The sequence below is a fragment of the Balaenoptera physalus genome (assembly GCF_965194825.1).
Source record: "Balaenoptera physalus genome assembly, chromosome: 2".
Classification (NCBI taxonomy): domain Eukaryota; kingdom Metazoa; phylum Chordata; class Mammalia; order Artiodactyla; family Balaenopteridae; genus Balaenoptera; species Balaenoptera physalus.
The window spans coordinates 107644364-107662661 of NC_138883.1; the positions used below are offsets into that span (position 1 = coordinate 107644364).

The following is an 18298-nucleotide window of genomic DNA, read 5'->3' on the forward strand; positions in this document are numbered from 1 at the left end:
TAAAACATCACAAGATCACTGATTACTTGGAAAAATCAGATGTATTCAGAGGAAGAGCACTCACTGACTCTTGGTACCTCCTGTTTCAGGAAAAGATGAAAGGCAAGAACAAGCTGGTGCCTCGCCTGCTGGGGATCACCAAGGACTCGGTGATGCGCGTGGATGAAAAGACCAAGGAAGTGCTGCAGGAGTGGCCACTCACCACGGTCAAGCGCTGGGCAGCCTCACCCAAGAGCTTCACACTGGTAGGGCCTGGCTGAAGGCAGTGAGTGGGCCAGCATGGCCTTGGGTGATATCGTGGGGCAGGGGAAACAATACAAGCCCATTGGGTTTCCCTGCCCTTGGAGAGGGACAGATGGTGGGGGTCCATGAGGGCAAGGGTGGGCACTGGTCCAGAAGTGAGTGAGATGTTTGAGAGCTGGGTCTCATTGGCCACCTCTTCCTCTCCAGTGTTCTAAGTCTGTCTGAGTTCTTTAATTAGAAAGAGCCAGTCAAGGATGATTCTCAGTCTCTGTGGTCCTGATGCCATGCCTAGTATACCCTAAAAGGCAACTTTATAACACTCTGAGGCCCATACAAAGGCTCCCTCCTCATCTCTAGTTGTTTTAGGAGTTCCTAAGACTTGTGACAACTTGCCAAGCTGTGTTTTCCCAGCCTGCCTACAAAGAGAACATTGCTGTATGGTGGAAATAGCATAGACTGTGGGGTAGCATTCGAAATCAGCTTTCATTCCCAGCTCTGTGCCCTTGCTCATTACTTCTCCTCTCTGAGCCTTAATGTCCTCAGCTGTGAAATAGGGGTAGTAATACCTGTTTCACAGAGTTGTCAGAATCAAATGAGACGATGATAATAAAATGCTCAAAGTGAAATACATGGAAAGTAGGGAGAATGTTTGTTCCAGACCTTTAAACCTCTGAATTCTTCCTCCCAATCTCAGTATCTGCTCTTAGCAGAGAATACCATGTGGCCTTAACTGTAGCCAGCCACATTGGTATGTGAGAATCGGTAGGGCAATTATTTTGTAGTGCATATCAATCCATAAGAGAAATCAGAAAGTGTTGAAATTTGTGAGTTTCTTCAGCACTCCTGAACTGTACTATTTTCCAGCTCTCGTGAACACTTGAAATAACTGCATCTAGGCAAGATCTTATAATAGGGCATCAGAAAAAAGGTATAAGGAAGGGGCCTTGGTGGGAGTATTAGTTATCCAATTTGATCATTGACTGATAGACTCTTGCCAGTTGGGAGGAATATTCAGAAAACATACCTTCTTTCCTCCTGTAGTGAGTAACAGCTGTACCTACATGGCCCTTAAAAAGTAGGTGTTCACGCTTAGCGAACTAAGTTCTCATCTTCCATTGTAGGTAATTGCGGATCATTTCTAAAATAGAAAAATCAAGAAATCAATATAAACATGTTATTTAGAAATACTAGAAGAAATTGCTAAAAGGATTCAAAGTAGTTGGGCGGGGGATGGAAAGTGAAGGTGGGAATGTGTAGGGCAGGGATAGCTATATTTTGTTATATACATTTTGATACTCTTGGTCTTTTTAAGCTAGACCCAAGTACTGCTTTTTTAAAAACAAAAAGTTATTAAAAACTGTTGCAAATTGCAGTAACTACCTGAAGCGAAAGAGAGAACAAATATCAATGTTTTTACTAAAGTTGGATTAAAGCTTATAACCTGTAAAGTTTCTTTCCTTCCTACCCAGCTTTAATTTAATATACAAGTGTTTAGAGATTTTCCTGTTGTCTTTCTGTTATTGAGTTTTAGTTTGTTTCTATTATGGTCAATGAGATGTACTGTGATTCTGTTAATGTTCATGGAACATACTTTGTATGATTTCAATTTGTAGTATTTTAAGGCTTGTTTTATATCACAGGGATATGATCATTCTTGGAGAATGTTCCATGAGTGCTTGAAAAGAATGTGCATTCTGCTGTTGGGTGTAGTGTCCTATAAATGCCAGTTAGATCCTGTTAGCTGTTGGTGGTATTTCAGTCTTACATACCTTTGTTAATTTTCTGTCTAGTAATTCTGACAATTCCTGAGAGTGAAGTTCCCAACAGCAAGTGGGGATTTTGTCTATTTCTCCTTTCATCTCTATCAGTTTTTGTTTCATGTATTTTGAAACTCTGCTGTTCTGTATCTATACATTTAAGATTATGCTATGTTCTTAATGGAGAAATTGTTCTATCATTATGTTTTTTTGTTCATAGTAAAGATTTTGCTCTGCAGTTTGCTTTATCTTACATTGGTATAGCCACTCATGCTTTTTTAAATTAGGTGTTTGAATGTTATATTTTTCTACCCTTTTACTTTAAACCTAGTTATATTGTTAGGTTTTAAATGAATTTCATGTAGAGAGCATGGAGTTGGCTTGTGCTTTTTATTAAAATTCACTCTTGTAATTAATGTATTTAGGCCAATTATCTTTTAAGCTAATTATTAATATGTTAGGTATTATGTCTACCATTTTATAATTTTTTTGTTTATTTTATTCTCCTCTATTTTTCTTGCCTTCCTGTGGGTTACTTGAACATTTTTTTAGAGTTCCATTTTTATTTATAATATTTTTAGCATATTTCTTTGCATAGTGCTCTTAGTAATTATTCTAGATACTATCATATATGTATGAAATTAATTACCACCTACTGGCATCAATGTTTCACCACTTCAAATAGGATATAAAAACTTTACTTCCATTTAGGTCTGTTTACACTCCACACTTTTTGAGTATAATTGCTTAAATATTTCTTCTGTATACATTGACCACTACATGAGATGGTGTTATAGCTTTTGCTTCAACCATAAAATAAAATTGAAGAAAACTCATGAGGTGAAGGATAGTCTGTTACATTTACTTCTGTTTTTATCCATCTCATTGTTCTTTCTCTTTCAAGTTCCCAGTCTTCTTTTGTTTTCATTTTCTTTATGTTTGGAGACCTTTCTTTAGCCATTCTTTAAAGGTAGGTCTGCTATCAACAAATTCTTATTTTTCCTTCATCTGAGAATGTTATATCCCCTTCATTCATGAAGGTTAATTTTTCCAGATACAGGATTTGAGATCCACAGTTCTTTTCTTTTAGCACTTGAGAAGTGTCATTCTACTTCTTTCTCGCCTCTGTGGTTTCAGAATAGAAATTTTCCGTCATCGGATTGGTATTCCTTTGTAGGTAATATGTTGCTTTTCTATGGATGTTTTTAAGATTTTCTTTTCTCTAGTTTTCAGAAGTTCTTGGGGTGGGTTTCTTAGGTTGATTCTATTTTGGGGTTTGCTTAGCTTCTTGAATTTGTAAGTTTATGTCTTTCACTAATTCAGAGACGTTTTCAGCCATTATTTCTTTTAATACGTTTTTTTTTTTTTTTTTTGGTCCCACACTCTACTCAGTGTTCCTGATGATACAGACGTTAGGTCTTTTCATTTTCTTTTTTTTTTTTCCAGCCATGCCACATGGCTTGTGGGGTCTCAGTTCCCCAACCAGGAATTGAACCCTGGCTGTGGCAGTGAAAGCCCAGAATCCTAACCATGAGGCCACCAGGGAACTCCCATTAGGTCTTTTTTTTAATTGTTCCACAGATCCCTGAAGTTCTGTTTTATTTTGTCTGTTTTCTGTTGTTTCACTTGACTAAATTCTGTTGATCTGTTTTCAAGTTTATTGATTCTTTTCTTTATCATTTCCATACTACTGTTTATATCCTGTGGGTGTTACTTTGGTTATGGCATTTTTTAATTCTAAAATTTCAGTTTGGTTCCTTTTTATGACTTGGGTTTCTTCGTTGAATCTTTCTATTGTTTTCATTTGTTTTGGGAGAATTTGTAATTGGGCATTGAAACATTTTTTATTATTCAAAATCAAAAACTCCTTATCAGATAATTCCAACATCTGCTTCATTTCAGTATTGGCATCAGTTGATTATCTTTTGTTACATTGTAGTTATCCTGGTTCTTGACATGAATAGTGATTTTCAATTATATCCTAGACGTTTTGGTTATGATATTAGGAAACTCTTGATCTTATTTATATCTTCTGTTGTAGCAGACAGTCACCTTGTTTAGGTTTAGTGTGTAGTGTTCTGGCTTTAGGTTTAGTGTGTAGTGTTCTAGTGTTCAAGTCTTTGTGGACTTGGGTTGCAATGGCAGTTTATTTCCTAAGCCCTTGCAATGCTATTCTGGATTGCTTTGTACTTCTGACTCTGCTGGGGTTCCTGCTCAAAGCCTGTTGGTGCTGGGGGTGTGGGGGAAGAAGGTACTTCCTTGGGCCATGTGCTATTTCTGGATGACCTTTGTTAGGGGAGGCAGAAGCTACTGAGCCTGAATCTACTTATGCCACTGGGTGGAGGGGAGGGAGACACAGGGCTTCACTGTGGCCACTGCTGCAAAGTGACCAGATCACCTGCCTGCCTGGGTTGTGGAGCACGGCCTGGGATGGCCAGACTGTCACTGCTTTGCAGGTGGTGGTGAGCAACAACCTAGGTTGTGGAGCTGTGTGAGGCTCCCAACTAGGTCTCTGTTGGGCTTCCCCTCTCCTGGTCCCTTGGCCAAAGAGAATAGGCTTTTGGGAACTTCCTGTTGGACGTTCCAAGTTTCAGCCCTCTCCAGCACCCAGTCTTGGGGGTATGGGATCTAAAACAAAACTCAGGAACTCATCAGATTGTGGTTCTTCAGGTCCTGAGGTCACCAGCCAATCCACCTTTCCAGCTTTCAGAGCCCTTTACCATTGCTTGTTGAGTAAATTTTAGGGTGTTCAGTTATATTTAGAGGGGACAAGCAAGAAAAAGTGAATCCATGCCAGAACTTGTTCCAAAGCTGGACCCCCTCACCCTTAAAACTGCTGATGTGCTGTATTTCTTCTAATGTGGGTTTTGTCCCCCCAGGATTTTGGGGAGTATCAGGAAAGCTACTATTCAGTACAAACCACTGAGGGAGAGCAAATATCCCAGCTGATTGCAGGCTACATTGACATCATCCTCAAAAAGGTATTTAATACTGATGCAAATTGGACAACACTTCTTTATTAAAAGACTCAGTTTAGATGATGAAGCTAACTGAAAAACAAACAAACAACACCTCATGTAAAGTACTTGATTCACTAATTGAATCTTTAACATTAAGATTGGTTAAGTGTGAAGTCTTTGACCTCATATCCTAGGATAATTTCTGATTTTGCTGCAGCTCATATTTGTGTCATTGACTGCCAGGTCATGAGCAATAGTGCATCATTTAGCTAATGAATGAGCCTGGCTAACCCCTCTGCATCTTCCTCTCTAGATAATTGTTATGCTTTCCAGCCTCTATAGAAACTGTCTTGAAGGTCTGAAGATGTTCTTTTTCTTTCTTCTCTCTCTCTCTCTCTCTTTTTTAACCTATTTTAATGGGTGGTTATATGCCATAGTGGTATACCTTTCCTAGGGCTTCAAGATACAGCCCACAAAAACAGCCAAGTTCTACCGGAATATTAATATCTATGTCTTGATTTTAACTGTATAAAATTGTGCAGTAATATACACAGAAGATATTATATATCTCTCTATATTAAAAAATATATTTCTTTTACATTACTATTGCTTTGTTTTACCCATCACTTATTAATTATCCAATACAAGGAATTTGGGGTAAACCTTAACAGATCTGCTTGTGTGGCTCATTTTAAAAGACCTCTTAAAAGGGTCTGTGTCAAGATCTGCTGACTTTCGTTTTTGTCTTGTTTTACCTCAGAAACAAAGTAAAGATAGATTTGGACTAGAGGGCGATGAGGAGTCAACTATGTTAGAAGAGTCCGTTTCCCCCAAAAAGTAAGTATCGTTAAGAGCACTGGAGAACTGCCTTCTCCCTGGATACAGGGCAGGTTTCCTCGTGCCAGCTCTGGGGCTGTTGCCCTGAAGTCCCTCACGTGGAGGAGGTGATAATGGATGAGATAGATGAGTCTTGCTTCTCGAAGTGTGGTCCCCAGACCATTGTCATCAGTGTTGAGGGTGTCTTGTTGGGGCGGCGGTGGCTGGGGACTTCAGGGAGACACTGAACAAGATGTAGTACTTAATTCCATCTTTAGACACAGTGAGACTTCATGAGTCCTGTTCTGAATTTCTGATTTAAATCTCATAAACTGCATCATTATCATCAGAGCCTGGAGACTGAGTTTAATTCTGTACCTTTGGGCTAGGGGCCTAGCCGGTAGAGGAGTTTTTGTTTATGGGATGCTTTTACCTGCCACACTTGATACATATGTCATGAGGCAGCAGAGGGAAAAGAAAAGAACTTGGACCCTGGAGCCAGAGTTACTGGGTTCAAATCTGGGGTCTGTTTTCTAATGTGTGGCCTTGGGGACATTATGAATTTTCTCTGTCTCTTTCATCTCATCTATAAAATGAGAATAATGATCGTACTACCTCATAAGTTTGAATTTAATGATTGAGTTACTAATAAAGCACATAAAACAATCCCTGGTACATAATAAATGTTTACTATGATCATCATTTTAAATTCAGAATAATCTCAATTTAGCTCCATTTTATAAATGAGGAAACTGAGATTTATTAAAATTAAGTAACATTTAATAAGTGAGACTTGTTGACCAAAACCTATTCAGCTACTCCCTTGATGTTAAATAGAGCATTGCAGTAATAACTTTTCTTGTCTGTACTTTATTGTGTGTGTCCATCTTGCTGTCTCACTTGATCTCAGCAACATCCCCTTGTGGAAGAGGTAGGCTAGATTTTATCATCCCCAGTTCGTAGATGAGGAAACCGAAGCTCCTAGAGGTTAGTTGAGATGCATGCATGTGGCAGAGCCAGGACTCAGATTCAGGTGTTCTGATGTCTCCTATAGTGCACTGCCGGAGAGTTCGAGCATATTCCAGCACATTGAAGTTGTCTAGTAATAGGAACGGTTTCTCTAATGTTGCTACTCTGTACACTTTCTCACAGTTTGCATCATAATCCCCTTGAAGATGCTTTTCCATTTGTCCCTTATTCGTACGCAAGTTGGAACCAAATTTGATGTGGTGCATTTCAAGTACTACTTGCTACCCTCTGGCAAAAGACCTTAATTTCTTGAAATTATTAATGACCATTAGATGGACATTAGTAACCTAGTACTTCCTAATAGGGTGGAGCTGCTCACTTCCTAGGACTCTGCTGTGCTTGAACTTCTCCTAGGAGCAGCTCAGTAAGTGTCTGAGCCCCGAGTGCTGAGACCTTCCCCACTGATGCAGAGGGCATCATGGTGTGGTCTGGTCATGGCAAGCGGGAAGAGTGGTCCAGGGGAGTTCCTCATCACTAGACCTCCCACTTCTCCCTGTATTAGACATTGGCTGAGATCTTGCAATGCAGCTGAGCTCCGAGAGGAGCCATAGATCCACCCTCCCTAGTGCCAGCCCCTCCACAGATGTTAATGTTGCTGCCTGGATGCCTGTTGCTTGGAATCCTAGCTTGGCTCACAAGCTTTGCCCTGGACAACAGGGAGTGACCTGCAGTGGTTCCAGAACCCTGGGACAGAGGCTCCTGTGCCTTAATGCAGCTGCTCAGCAACCCTGCACCACCACCCCGCTCCCGCACCGTGCCCCCCTGCCTCAGACTCCCCCGGACTCTACCTGTGGGTTTGTCCACTGGGCTATGAGGCACCTGTGCCACCCTCAGATTCTTACCTTCATATGCTCAAAGTCCTTTGCACTCACTGCTCATTCCAAGAAAATATCAAGAAGCAAAACAACTGACAGTGTTTTTATTAGATGCCCTAGGAGTCTTCCCAGACTTAAGTTGAAATCATCTGGAAGAGAGCCAAAGTCTGCCTGCCAATCATCAAGGCTCCTAAGGTGTTGAAACATCCTCTGTGGTCAATGGCTTTTGACCTGGAGAAGGGGAGCTAAGCTGTGGGAGATTTTAAGTTCTTTTCCACACTTCTTCCTTCAAGCTAAGGATAAATGATCTCTGTCCCGAGGGCTTAGAATAGAACGTGGTGCACAGTAGATGTGTGTTGAATGAATGCTATTTCAGGTAGAATTTACGAAATAATAGATCAGTGTATCCAAAACATTCACTTATGCCTAGAACATCATTTTTTTGTGTGTCTTTTTTAAGAACAACTAATAGCATAATGCCATGAACCTATCAACTAGATACACTGGGAGTACTTATTTATATTACTGATTATAAAAGGATTCATTCGTCTCAGGGTTCTGCTGAAACATTTTAGTGCTGCTACTTCGTTCACAATTCTGTCTGTATTTGCTTCTTGGAAACTGGTTGCCATAGCATGAAGCAGTGAACACTGGTGACACCTGTGGTATCTTATTACACTCCCTGTGAATGGCCACCTCGCAGTGACCGAAGTATCTGTCCCCCTAGGTCCACCATCTTGCAGCAGCAGTTCAATCGCACCGGGAAGGCGGAGCATGGTTCAGTGGCACTGCCGGCCGTGATGCGCTCCGGCTCCAGCGGGCCCGAGACCTTCAACGTTGGAAGCATGCCCTCCCCGCAGCAGCAGGTCATGGTTGGACAGATGCACCGAGGCCACATGCCCCCGCTGGTGAGGCTACCGGGGGACTTGCCCTGCTCGTCACTATGCTGCCTTTGGGGTCCAGGGAGCCACACCAGCCTGGTGATAGGTTGTGTGTGTCACCCTCACTCTCGCTACTTCCTATCTGAATCCTGGCTCTTCAGCTGTGCAGTCCCAGTACCTCATTCCCAGTGTGTTTTCTTTTAAATGGGTGGCTCTGGCAATGCCCTGTCTAGGACCACAGGTGTCCTCTAGGGCTGGACAAGGACCAGTGGCCTCTCCACGTGGTTTGTGAGAGAGGGATAGGACCCTGCTCCCCTGCCTGCTCATCGGCCCAGATACCCCTCAGAGAGGCTCAGAAGTAGACCAAGTCTATTCCGACCCACACATTGCCCCCCAGCGGATCATTGGTTCCTTCTGCTGTGCTGGTCTACCTGACTCGGGGCCTCTCTCAGGCCTGCTCTGGAATCCCATGCTTTGGGGCAAGAACTTTTTGAAAGCAGAAGAGCCTTAAAGTCCAGAAGTGATTTGAGTGGAGAAGCGTGTTGACTGTAGGTTTGAGTGGAATCTTTACTTATTTACCAAGAAGAGTCCTGATGTGACACCCACGTGATTCCTGTGCAGGAGACCTTCTGTCCTGAGCACTCAAGGATTGGGTCCCCTGAGCTCCCCTGCAGGGACTCTTTCTGAGCCTTCTTGTTCTCCACACGCTGCTGATTAGAATCACCCTATTGCAAACGCTCATATTTAGTGTCCTATTAATTTATTATAATACCTATTTCTGGCCGCCGGTTGAAATAGGAGCTGGTTCAGGCAGTTTGTTGAGATGTACCCTGGGCTGCTTTCTCATGATCTCAGGTCCAGTTCCCTTGCTCATGTAGAGCCTGTGTTGCCAGTGCAGGAGTGTGGTGTGATCCCTCGTGTTACCTGCCTTTGCAGACCTCGGCCCAGCAGGCCCTCATGGGGACCATCAACACGAGCATGCACGCTGTCCAGCAGGCCCAGGACGACCTCAGTGAACTTGACTCCCTGCCGCCTCTCGGCCAGGATATGGTAAGTGTTGTTCAGTGTTTTTATTCGATGTCTCTGCCCTGGCAGAAAACAGGGTTCTGTGCTCTGGCTGGATTCAGTGAGGTGAATCCCTGTCTCCAGCTAGGTGAGTTGGAAGTCCATATTTTTTCAAGAGATGGAGTCTCCATCTCTAGGCTGCACCACAGGAGGAGAGAATCATAGGGTGCTACGGGCTGTTGGCAGTACCCCATAAGGGCTAAGAACTTGGACTCGAGTCGTATCATTTGGGCCCAAATTCCAGCTCTACTGCTCAATGGCTGTGGCAATCTGGGCAGCTTACTCTCTCTAAGCCTCCATTTTGTCATCCCTGAGCAGGGCTGTGGTGAAGACCCAACAATCCAATCACGTAAAGAGTTCTCAGTCCCGCACCTAACACGCAGTGAGAGCCCAGTGAGTATTAGCTAGGTTTGTTATTAGTACTTACCAATGGTTCACACACTTGAGCAAGCATCGGAGTCATTCAGAGGGCTTGCTAAAACAGCTTGCTGGGCCCCTCCCCCATTGTTTCTGACCCAGTAGGCCTGGGGTGGGGCCTGAGAACGTGCATTTCCAGCAAGTTCTCAGGTGCTGCTGCTCCTCGTCCAGAGACCATGCTTCCCGAACCACTGGGTCACTACTACTGAGCTTTTCAGTGAGGCAGGGCGATCAGCTGCCTTCCTGTAGCTGCTGCGGCATGAAATCGTCTAGCCCCTTGCTACTTAAAACGTGATCCACAGGCCAGCAGCATTGGCAGCACTTAGGATCTTGCGAGAGGCGCAGAATCTTAGGCCTTACCCCAAACTTCCGAATCAGAATCTGCATTTTAGTAAAGTTCCTAACTGTTTTGTGTACACATTTGCACACCACTGGCTATCACTGTCCTTCCCTGCCCTGCTTCGCACGTTAAAATCACCTGAGGAGTTTTAAGGACGAAGCCTAGGGCCCAGGTCAGACCAAACAGATCGGTGTTGCTGGGGGTGGGGCCTGGGTATCCGTGGGTTTTCATCTCCCTGTTGTGATTCTAATATGCAGCCAGGGTTGAAGAGCACTGCTTTAAGACTGCTGGACCATCATAGGGCCAGAACCAAGACACAATCTGTAGCCTCATCTTGTCCAGCCAGGATAAGTGCCTCCAGGTTCTCCCTGCTCGGTGTTTTTCATTCGTGTACTTGTGTACCTGCAGGGTGCAGTATCCGTAGTGCTGTTTCTCCCAGGTCCCTGAAGTCATTAAATATTTTGCTTTGGGGAACTTGAGAGTGAAAATACATATGGCAGACTCCCATATCCAGCACAGTTGTGAGAGCAAGTTTTAAAATATCTGGATTTAATATTCTTGCTTCACCAATTTTCAAAGAGTTAGTATATAAAATATTTTAGTGCTAGACATATGCTGAACCAAGATGAATATTTTGGGAATGTTTTGGGAAGCAGATCAGCACCTTATATTACCATAGGATCATCATTACCAGTGTAAATGAGCATTTATTGGCTAAGACCAGAAACGGCCAAAAGCAGAATTTGCTATTTATAGGGTCAAATCAACATGAAGTATAAGAACTAGAAAGGTTTGTTTTTTTTTTTTAGAGAGAGCTGAGAATTATCCCTTTATTTCATTTTTTTTTAATGTTTTGAAATTCTATAGTGGTACTATTTTAAATTTATTTATTTTTATTTATTTTATGGCTGTGTTGGGTCTTTGTTTCTGTGTGAGGGCTTTCTCTAGTTGTGGCAAGTGGGGGCCACTCTTCATCGCGGTGCGCGGGCCTCTCACTGTCGCGGCCTCTCTTGTTGTGGAGCACAGGCTCCAGACGCGCAGGCTCAATAATCGTGGCTCACGGGTCCAGTTGCTCCGCGGCATGTGGAATCCTCCCAGACCAGGGCTCGAACCCATGTCCCCTGCATTGGCAGGCAGATTCTTAACCACTGCGCCACCAGGGAAGCCCTGAACTAGACCGGTTTTAAAAGACCATTGAGTGAGATTCCACAGTAGAAGAAATGAAAGACACAGGAGTTGGGTGAAATGTGCTCAAAGTCATATCATTTGTTAGTGTTAGAGCTGGATCCAGAGCAGGGGTCTTGACAACCACCTCCCAAAACCCTACCAGGAAAGGTGCCACGTCAACACGACATTCATCTTGTGAACAAAAGTCAGTTGCTACGCTGATAGAACACTCATGAGCTAGAACACCCTAATTCTAACCCCATTCTCTAAAAAACAAGATGAAAATTAGCAACACTTGTTGTTGCCACTGTGCGGTATTATTATGAGATACTAATTATTTTCATTTTTTAAATTGAATTTACCTATATAAAGCCACAGAATTTTTCTCTCCAAGATCTTAAAGAAAACATAACGTGAGTAAAAAGCACTGAGAATTTACATGCCATTCAGCACGAGTGAATGAGCAAGAAACCTGTTAAGGACATCGTTCAAGGTGACTTAAGGACCTCGTTGTAGCTGGCCCAGTGAGAAGAGTGTGGCCAAAACACTGGTCTTACTTTATGGCACGCCTTCTCTGGTTTCCTGGGTAATCCTGTGCAGCAATTTTGTCATGAAGTTGTCTGGTTTTGCAGGCGTCTAGGGTATGGGTTCAGAATAAAGTCGACGAATCCAAACATGAAATCCACTCTCAAGTCGATGCCATCACAGCTGGAACAGCTTCAGTTGTTAACCTCACAGCCGGTAAGTCCCTGAGGAATTTGTGGTGTATTGTGGTTTTGTTAAAAAAAGAAGTTCTTATTCTTTGATTGAAACAACAGATTTTTCCTATTCTCAGGGGAGAGTCTATTATTAGGCCCTCACAATGCTTCAGACATTTTCTCCCACTGACCCAGGAGAAATGTGGTGAACATCTCATGCCTTTTTGTCTGTATCATGCATCATCAGTATAAAGCACTTATTCAGCTCTTCTCATTGTTCGTCAAGCTGCTGGCCATACTTCAAAGTATATTGAGGCCAGTTTCTCCCTTCTGAGAGCTTACAGTCTCAAAATGGTTTTGGATGACTAGCCATCATGGGTGCCTTCTTCTGTCTTGTCCAGCCGTGGTCTCCTCTGTATAGCACGACTCCCAGCCTTGCACTGTCACATGAGAGCCAGGGAAGATCTTGGCTTCCCCAAGCAGCATTGCAGTGTTTCAGGGGTAGAGTTGACCTCTCCAAGCGGCTGACCTTGGAGCAGGCTTCTGAAAAGGGCCGTCAGATGCTGATTCTTCCTTGGGAGTTTTAAAGGTGCACATGCTCAGTATCTTAATATATGAGGCCTTGGGGTAAAAGGACCCCATGAAGAGCAGCACCTTGGTGATGGGGAGATGTCTGACTCCTGCAGGATGGGGGCGTCGTTGGTGGGGGCAGGGTTCTGCTGCCAGTGTTACCCTGTCTCCTGTCCACCTGGGCTCCCCTCAACCTTCACCGCCCTCCCTTGATGGTGATGGTCCTTCTCTGTCACAGGTGACCCTGCAGACACCGACTACACCGCTGTGGGATGTGCCATCACCACCATTTCTTCCAACCTGACGGAGATGTCCAAGGGCGTGAAGCTGTTGGCGGCCCTCATGGACGACGAGGTAGGCAGCGGGGAGGACTTGCTCAGAGCCGCAAGGACCCTCGCCGGGGCCGTGTCGGATTTGCTGAAAGCTGTGCAGCCGACTTCTGGAGAGGTGAGCTTTGGGGCCATCAGTCACTCGGGTTCTGATGAGGGAGGTGCAGCCTTTGGGTCCCATGCGGTTCTTGCTTCCTGAGCTGTCCCCTCCATCCTGACGACTCATGTTCCCACACTCTGGGGTTTGGAGTTGGTGAACTGGGTGCAGAAACCATGGTTCAACCTTTGAGACTGGTTGAGCTCTTAGTAGGAAGCCTCCTTTCCCCAACCCAAGGGTACTTGATTAGATGTAACCTCAGAAACTAACACACATGACCAATACACATTTAAATTTATTTATTTATGAACGTGTTGGGTCTTCGTTTCTGTGCGAGGGCTTTCTCTAGCTGTGGCAAGCGGGGACCACTCTTCATCGCGGTGCGCGGGCCTCTCACTATCGCGGCCTCTCTTATTGCGGAGCACAGGCTCCAGGCGCACAGGCTCAGTAATTGTGGCTCACGGGCCCAGTTGCTCCGCAGCATGTGGGATCTTCCCAGACCAGGGCTCGAACCTGTGTCCCCTGCATTGGCAGGCAGATTCTCAACCACTGCGCCACCAGGGAAGCCCACCAATACACATTTAAAGGGGATACAAGTCTGTACGCTGATTTCCTACCAGCTGATTGAGGCTCATTATTTGAACATTTCACACCTATGCAGCCGTTGCTGGTTTGTGAGCCACAGGCATTTCCTTGCACAGATTCCACCAGGACGTGTATGTCTCCCGTCTGGCAGATAGTTCAAGGGTCTCACTGAGGTGCAGGAGGAGGCCATCCTGTAGGATTCCTCTTCCTGCACTGCCCTGTCTCATGGCGCTGGGGAGGCAACGCATTCTCTTTCCCACTAAGATGTGCTCTGTGTTCATAGCCTCGACAGACAGTTTTGACCGCCGCTGGAAGCATTGGACAAGCCAGTGGCGATCTTCTGCGGCAGATCGGAGAGAATGAGACTGATGAGCGATTCCAGGTAAGATATTTGCAGCCCATAATCTTGGAGCCTAAGTGATGGCTTTAGACCCAAGCAGGGAGAAGGTAATGAAAAACTGAGTCTTCCTTGAGCTGACAAAAAAAAGATGAAGGTGGATTATCTCGGAGTGTGGTCTTTATGTGTTAAAGAAAAAGAATTTTTAATTGAAAGACTCATTTCACTTACATCATGCATCACCACTTTGAAACACTTACTTAACTATTCTCACTAGTCAGCATGCTACAGTTTCTTCAAACACAAATATGGACGGAATAATGTCACAACCACCCTTATATCAACCACCCAACCTCTAGAGTTATCAACTCATGGCCAAGCTTGTTTTATCTATTTGGGGCGGTTTTTAATTTCATCATTCTTTTTTTTTCTTTTGTCTTTCTTTTTTTCATGAAGACATTACTTTTTAAAAATTTTTTATTTTTTACCTTATAAATTTATTTCTTTATTTTTGGCTGTGTTGGGTCTTCGTTGCTGTGTGCGGGCTTTCTTTAGTTAAGGCAAGCGGGGGCTACTGTTCGTTGTGGTGCGCAGGCTCTCATTGCAGTGGCTTCTCTTGTTGCGGAGCATGGGCTTTAGGTGTGTGGGCTCAGTAGTTGTGGCTCGCGGGCTTAGTTGCTCTGCAGCATGTGGGATCTTCCCAGACCAGGGATTGAACCTGTGTCCCTTGCATTGGCAGGTGGATTCTTTTTTTTTTTTTTTTTTAATATCTTCATTCGAGTATAATTGCTTTACAATGTTGTGTCAGTTTCTGCTGTACAACAAAGTGAACCAGCTGTAAGTATACATATATCCCCATATTGCCTCCCTCCCATCCTCCCTAGCCACCCTTCTAGGTGGTCACAAAGCACCGAGCTGATCTCCCTGTGCTATGTGGCTGCTTCCCACTAGCTATCTATTTTACATTTGGTATGTCAATGCTACTCTCTCACTTCGTCCCAGCTTCCCCTTCCCCAGCAGGAGGATTCTTAACCACTGCACCACCAGGGAAGTCCCTAATTGCATCATTCTTGAGTTCACATGTAAGAGTGAAAATACGGGCACTCCCTTACACTCTGCTCACACATAGGACAGGCTTTCCTTTGTGTTTAGAGCTGGGTCTCTTGTCTGTGTCATATCCAAAACCACAAGTGTGGCAGTCTTTTTTGTCACCCCCTTTTTTTTTTTCAATACCAGGGACATGTCCTCTGGGGATCAGCTGTAGCCACTGTTTGCAGCTGGCTGGATGCACTGCCAGCTCAGACAAGATCTCAACCTGTCTGCTTCTATTCCCAGCCCCCACAGATGGGGTGCAGAGGCCTTCTGCCAGGGATCTTCAGGCTCAGATGAACTCTTCACATACTTATGGGCACATGCCTTTCATTCCTCATCCTCCTAAGTCTTCATTTTACAAGTAACATACAAATACATTCTAATTAAACTGTTATAGTTTGAACCCTTGTTCTCTGGAAGATGCCCTTTTCCAAATCCTATGTCAGGTTCAATGTTTGGGATTTCTGTAGAATTCAGAATAAAAGGATCATTCAACTTTCCATTAGCATTCAAGTTGCTTCAAAGGGGGTAATTTTGCTTGCTATTTTGTCTAGAACTGCCGAACTTCATCACCTTCACACACACTTCATGTGTCAGTTACACTAAGACATGGTCATGTATGTTGTGGATACATGAAACATGTACCTTCTCTACTCTCCACATTCCTGGGGTGCTGGGAACATAGCACTCATTCAGATCCTGCAATACAATGAGACATTCAGTGCATGAACATTCATGTGATCATGGAGGCTGAGACCCATAATGGGTGGTAGGAGTATTTCTGGAAGCCATTTCTGTGCTGGAATGGCCAGTAATAACTATAAACAGAATTAACTGTAGACCACATAAATACATCTCACTAAAGCCAAGCTAATTATGTCCCCATCCTGACTTCCCCTTAGTCAGATCCCCAAACTCCCCTTGTGTTGTCCTGTGCATTCTGTATTAGAGCAAGTAATTCTTTGTAGGTAGGTACCTACTTAGGAATTGCATAAATACGAGATCCGTCTGTTGGTTTACTAGGCTTAATTATCTTGAAGCAGTCAACTTATTTTCCAAAGTGTTTGGGAAGATTGAGAGGGAAGTCACAGTTCTTCGTTAAGGCATCTCATATATCCTTGAGTATGTATGTATGTATGTATGTATGTATGTATGTATTTTTGGCTGTGTTGAGTCTTCACTGCCGCACATGGGCTTTCTCTAGTTGCGCCGAGCGGGGGCTACTCTTCTTTGCGGTGTGTGGGCTCTAGGCGTGCGGGCTCAGCAGTTGTGGCACACAGGCTTAGTTGCTCCGCAGCATGTGGGATCTTCCCGCACCAGGGATCGAACCCGTGACCCCTGCATTGGCAGGCAGATTCTTAACCACTGTGCCACCAGAGAAGTCCCTGCCTTGAGGTGTTTTTTGTTTTTCTTTTAAGATTTTCCTCTTTTTTTTCTTTGATAGACTGTTTCCATCACAGTGTAAATGCAAACTCTGCCTCCTAATGTCTGCTTCTATGCAGATGTGCTAGGGAAGCAGGTTCAAGTTTAAGGTAGGTCCCGTGGAGGCTTTCTTAACAGGGGAAGGCCTGGCTTGAATGTTTCCCATTCTCTAGGTAAACACCAGGGCAGTAAGGTGATCCTACAACCTCCTCCAGTTATGGGTAGCCCCTGGCTTACTGACATTGGATTTCTTACTCTCTATTTTTCTGATTCTTGAGATCCTATCTTGGAGCTTTTTATTGAGTTTTCAATGTACTGCATGTTCCCAGAGTTAACAAAGATTTATTTTACATGAGCTGCATAATAGTGGTCTTGTTGAAAAGTTTGACAAGGGCCTTGTCAGCAACTATAGCCATAGTATCACGTTCTTTTTCTAGCTGTATTTGTTTTTTTCTGGGACAAAATTAGTAGGAGGAGCAGGATTTCTATAAATCAGTCTAACAAAGTCCTTTAGAACAATCAAGGGTTTGCATGACCAAATCTTGGTCCCTGGGTGAAAAGATGGATCCCTATCAAGGGAAGGAATATTTTGACCCATTTTGGGAAGACTGCTTTTAAAAATCTTGATAATAATTTGTGACATTCAAATTTTGTTTTCACTGAGCATTGAGATAGATGTCCAAGAACTGTAACTTTGCAGGCCATGTTGGGAGCAGTTTCTAGAAGTTGTATGACAGATGAGTGCCAGTCAGATCCCAAAGGCGTCTTCAGCTTTCAGCACCACAGGCTGTGGTTTTTCCTTGGACATCCAGTAAACACCAGAGACCTAAAAAAGGCTGGACCAAACTGTTCCTTTCAGCCTGCTTTGTTGTTGTCCATTTTAAAAGCTGCTTATTTGGTGGATTCATGGGTTTCTGATTTGCCTGGATAAGATATAGCCTTTGCTCTGTGTAAAATTGTACAGGCTAAACACTCTTCCCAGTATATCTTCTCATAAAATATCTTGCTGTAAAGACTCTGTGGTGCCCTTTGCATTCAGAATCAAAAGTGCTTTTCATTATCTGATGAATTAATAAAGACTTCTGACCACATCTCCTCTGGGAGAAAGCCTTGACATGTTCAAAATAATAATGGCTTATATGTTTGGGAAGGCATTTCCAAACCAAATAAATGAGCTTCAGTATTAAAAGCCAAGAAGTGAATTAAACGTAGCAGTGGTGATTCTTCAGGTCACAGAAATGGGTGACAAATCTGATGGGCTAAGTCAGAGGATTCTCCATCCTGCAGGCAGAAAGCCTTTGTGTTGACCTGAAGCATAAACTGATCTTTAAAGGCTCAGAGCTCCTTACATCTTCAGTGAGGTCTTCTTGTAGCCGGTTTATTTATGTAGGCTCCCTTTCCACTTTTCATAATAATTAATCTCCATCCAGAAGGCTACAGAACACTGAGAATAACTTATGTTCAGAGCATTCATGGGCTCTTGAGCTGGAGGTGCTCTCCGTGCATGTTCAACGTTGCCCTCTGGAGGCCAAGATGTGGCTGAATTTCTGATGACAACTTGGATCTTGTGCAAAGTAGAAATCAGAAAAATAAATTTTCAAGTTATAGTGGGGCATGATGACATGGAGGCCATGAATTTTATCCTTCCTACTGCTCATAGTATATATTTTTAGCTGAT

General features: G+C 43.7%; 1 protein-coding gene across 7 annotated transcripts in view; it reads left to right on the forward strand.

The window, feature by feature from the left end:
- The window catches only part of TLN2 (talin 2), a 447219-nt gene that overhangs the window by 284929 nt on the left and 143992 nt on the right, over positions 1-18298 (forward strand). For all 7 annotated transcript variants that reach the window (XM_082444639.1, XM_082444638.1, XM_082444643.1 and 4 more), the window contains 8 exons: positions 90-245; positions 4880-4981; positions 5721-5797; positions 8348-8528; positions 9438-9551; positions 12123-12231; positions 12997-13205; positions 14053-14151. In XM_082444639.1, coding sequence (XP_082300765.1) covers positions 90-245; positions 4880-4981; positions 5721-5797; positions 8348-8528; positions 9438-9551; positions 12123-12231; positions 12997-13205; positions 14053-14151 — 1047 coding nt within the window. The remainder of the gene's footprint in view (positions 1-89; positions 246-4879; positions 4982-5720; positions 5798-8347; positions 8529-9437; positions 9552-12122; positions 12232-12996; positions 13206-14052; positions 14152-18298) is intronic.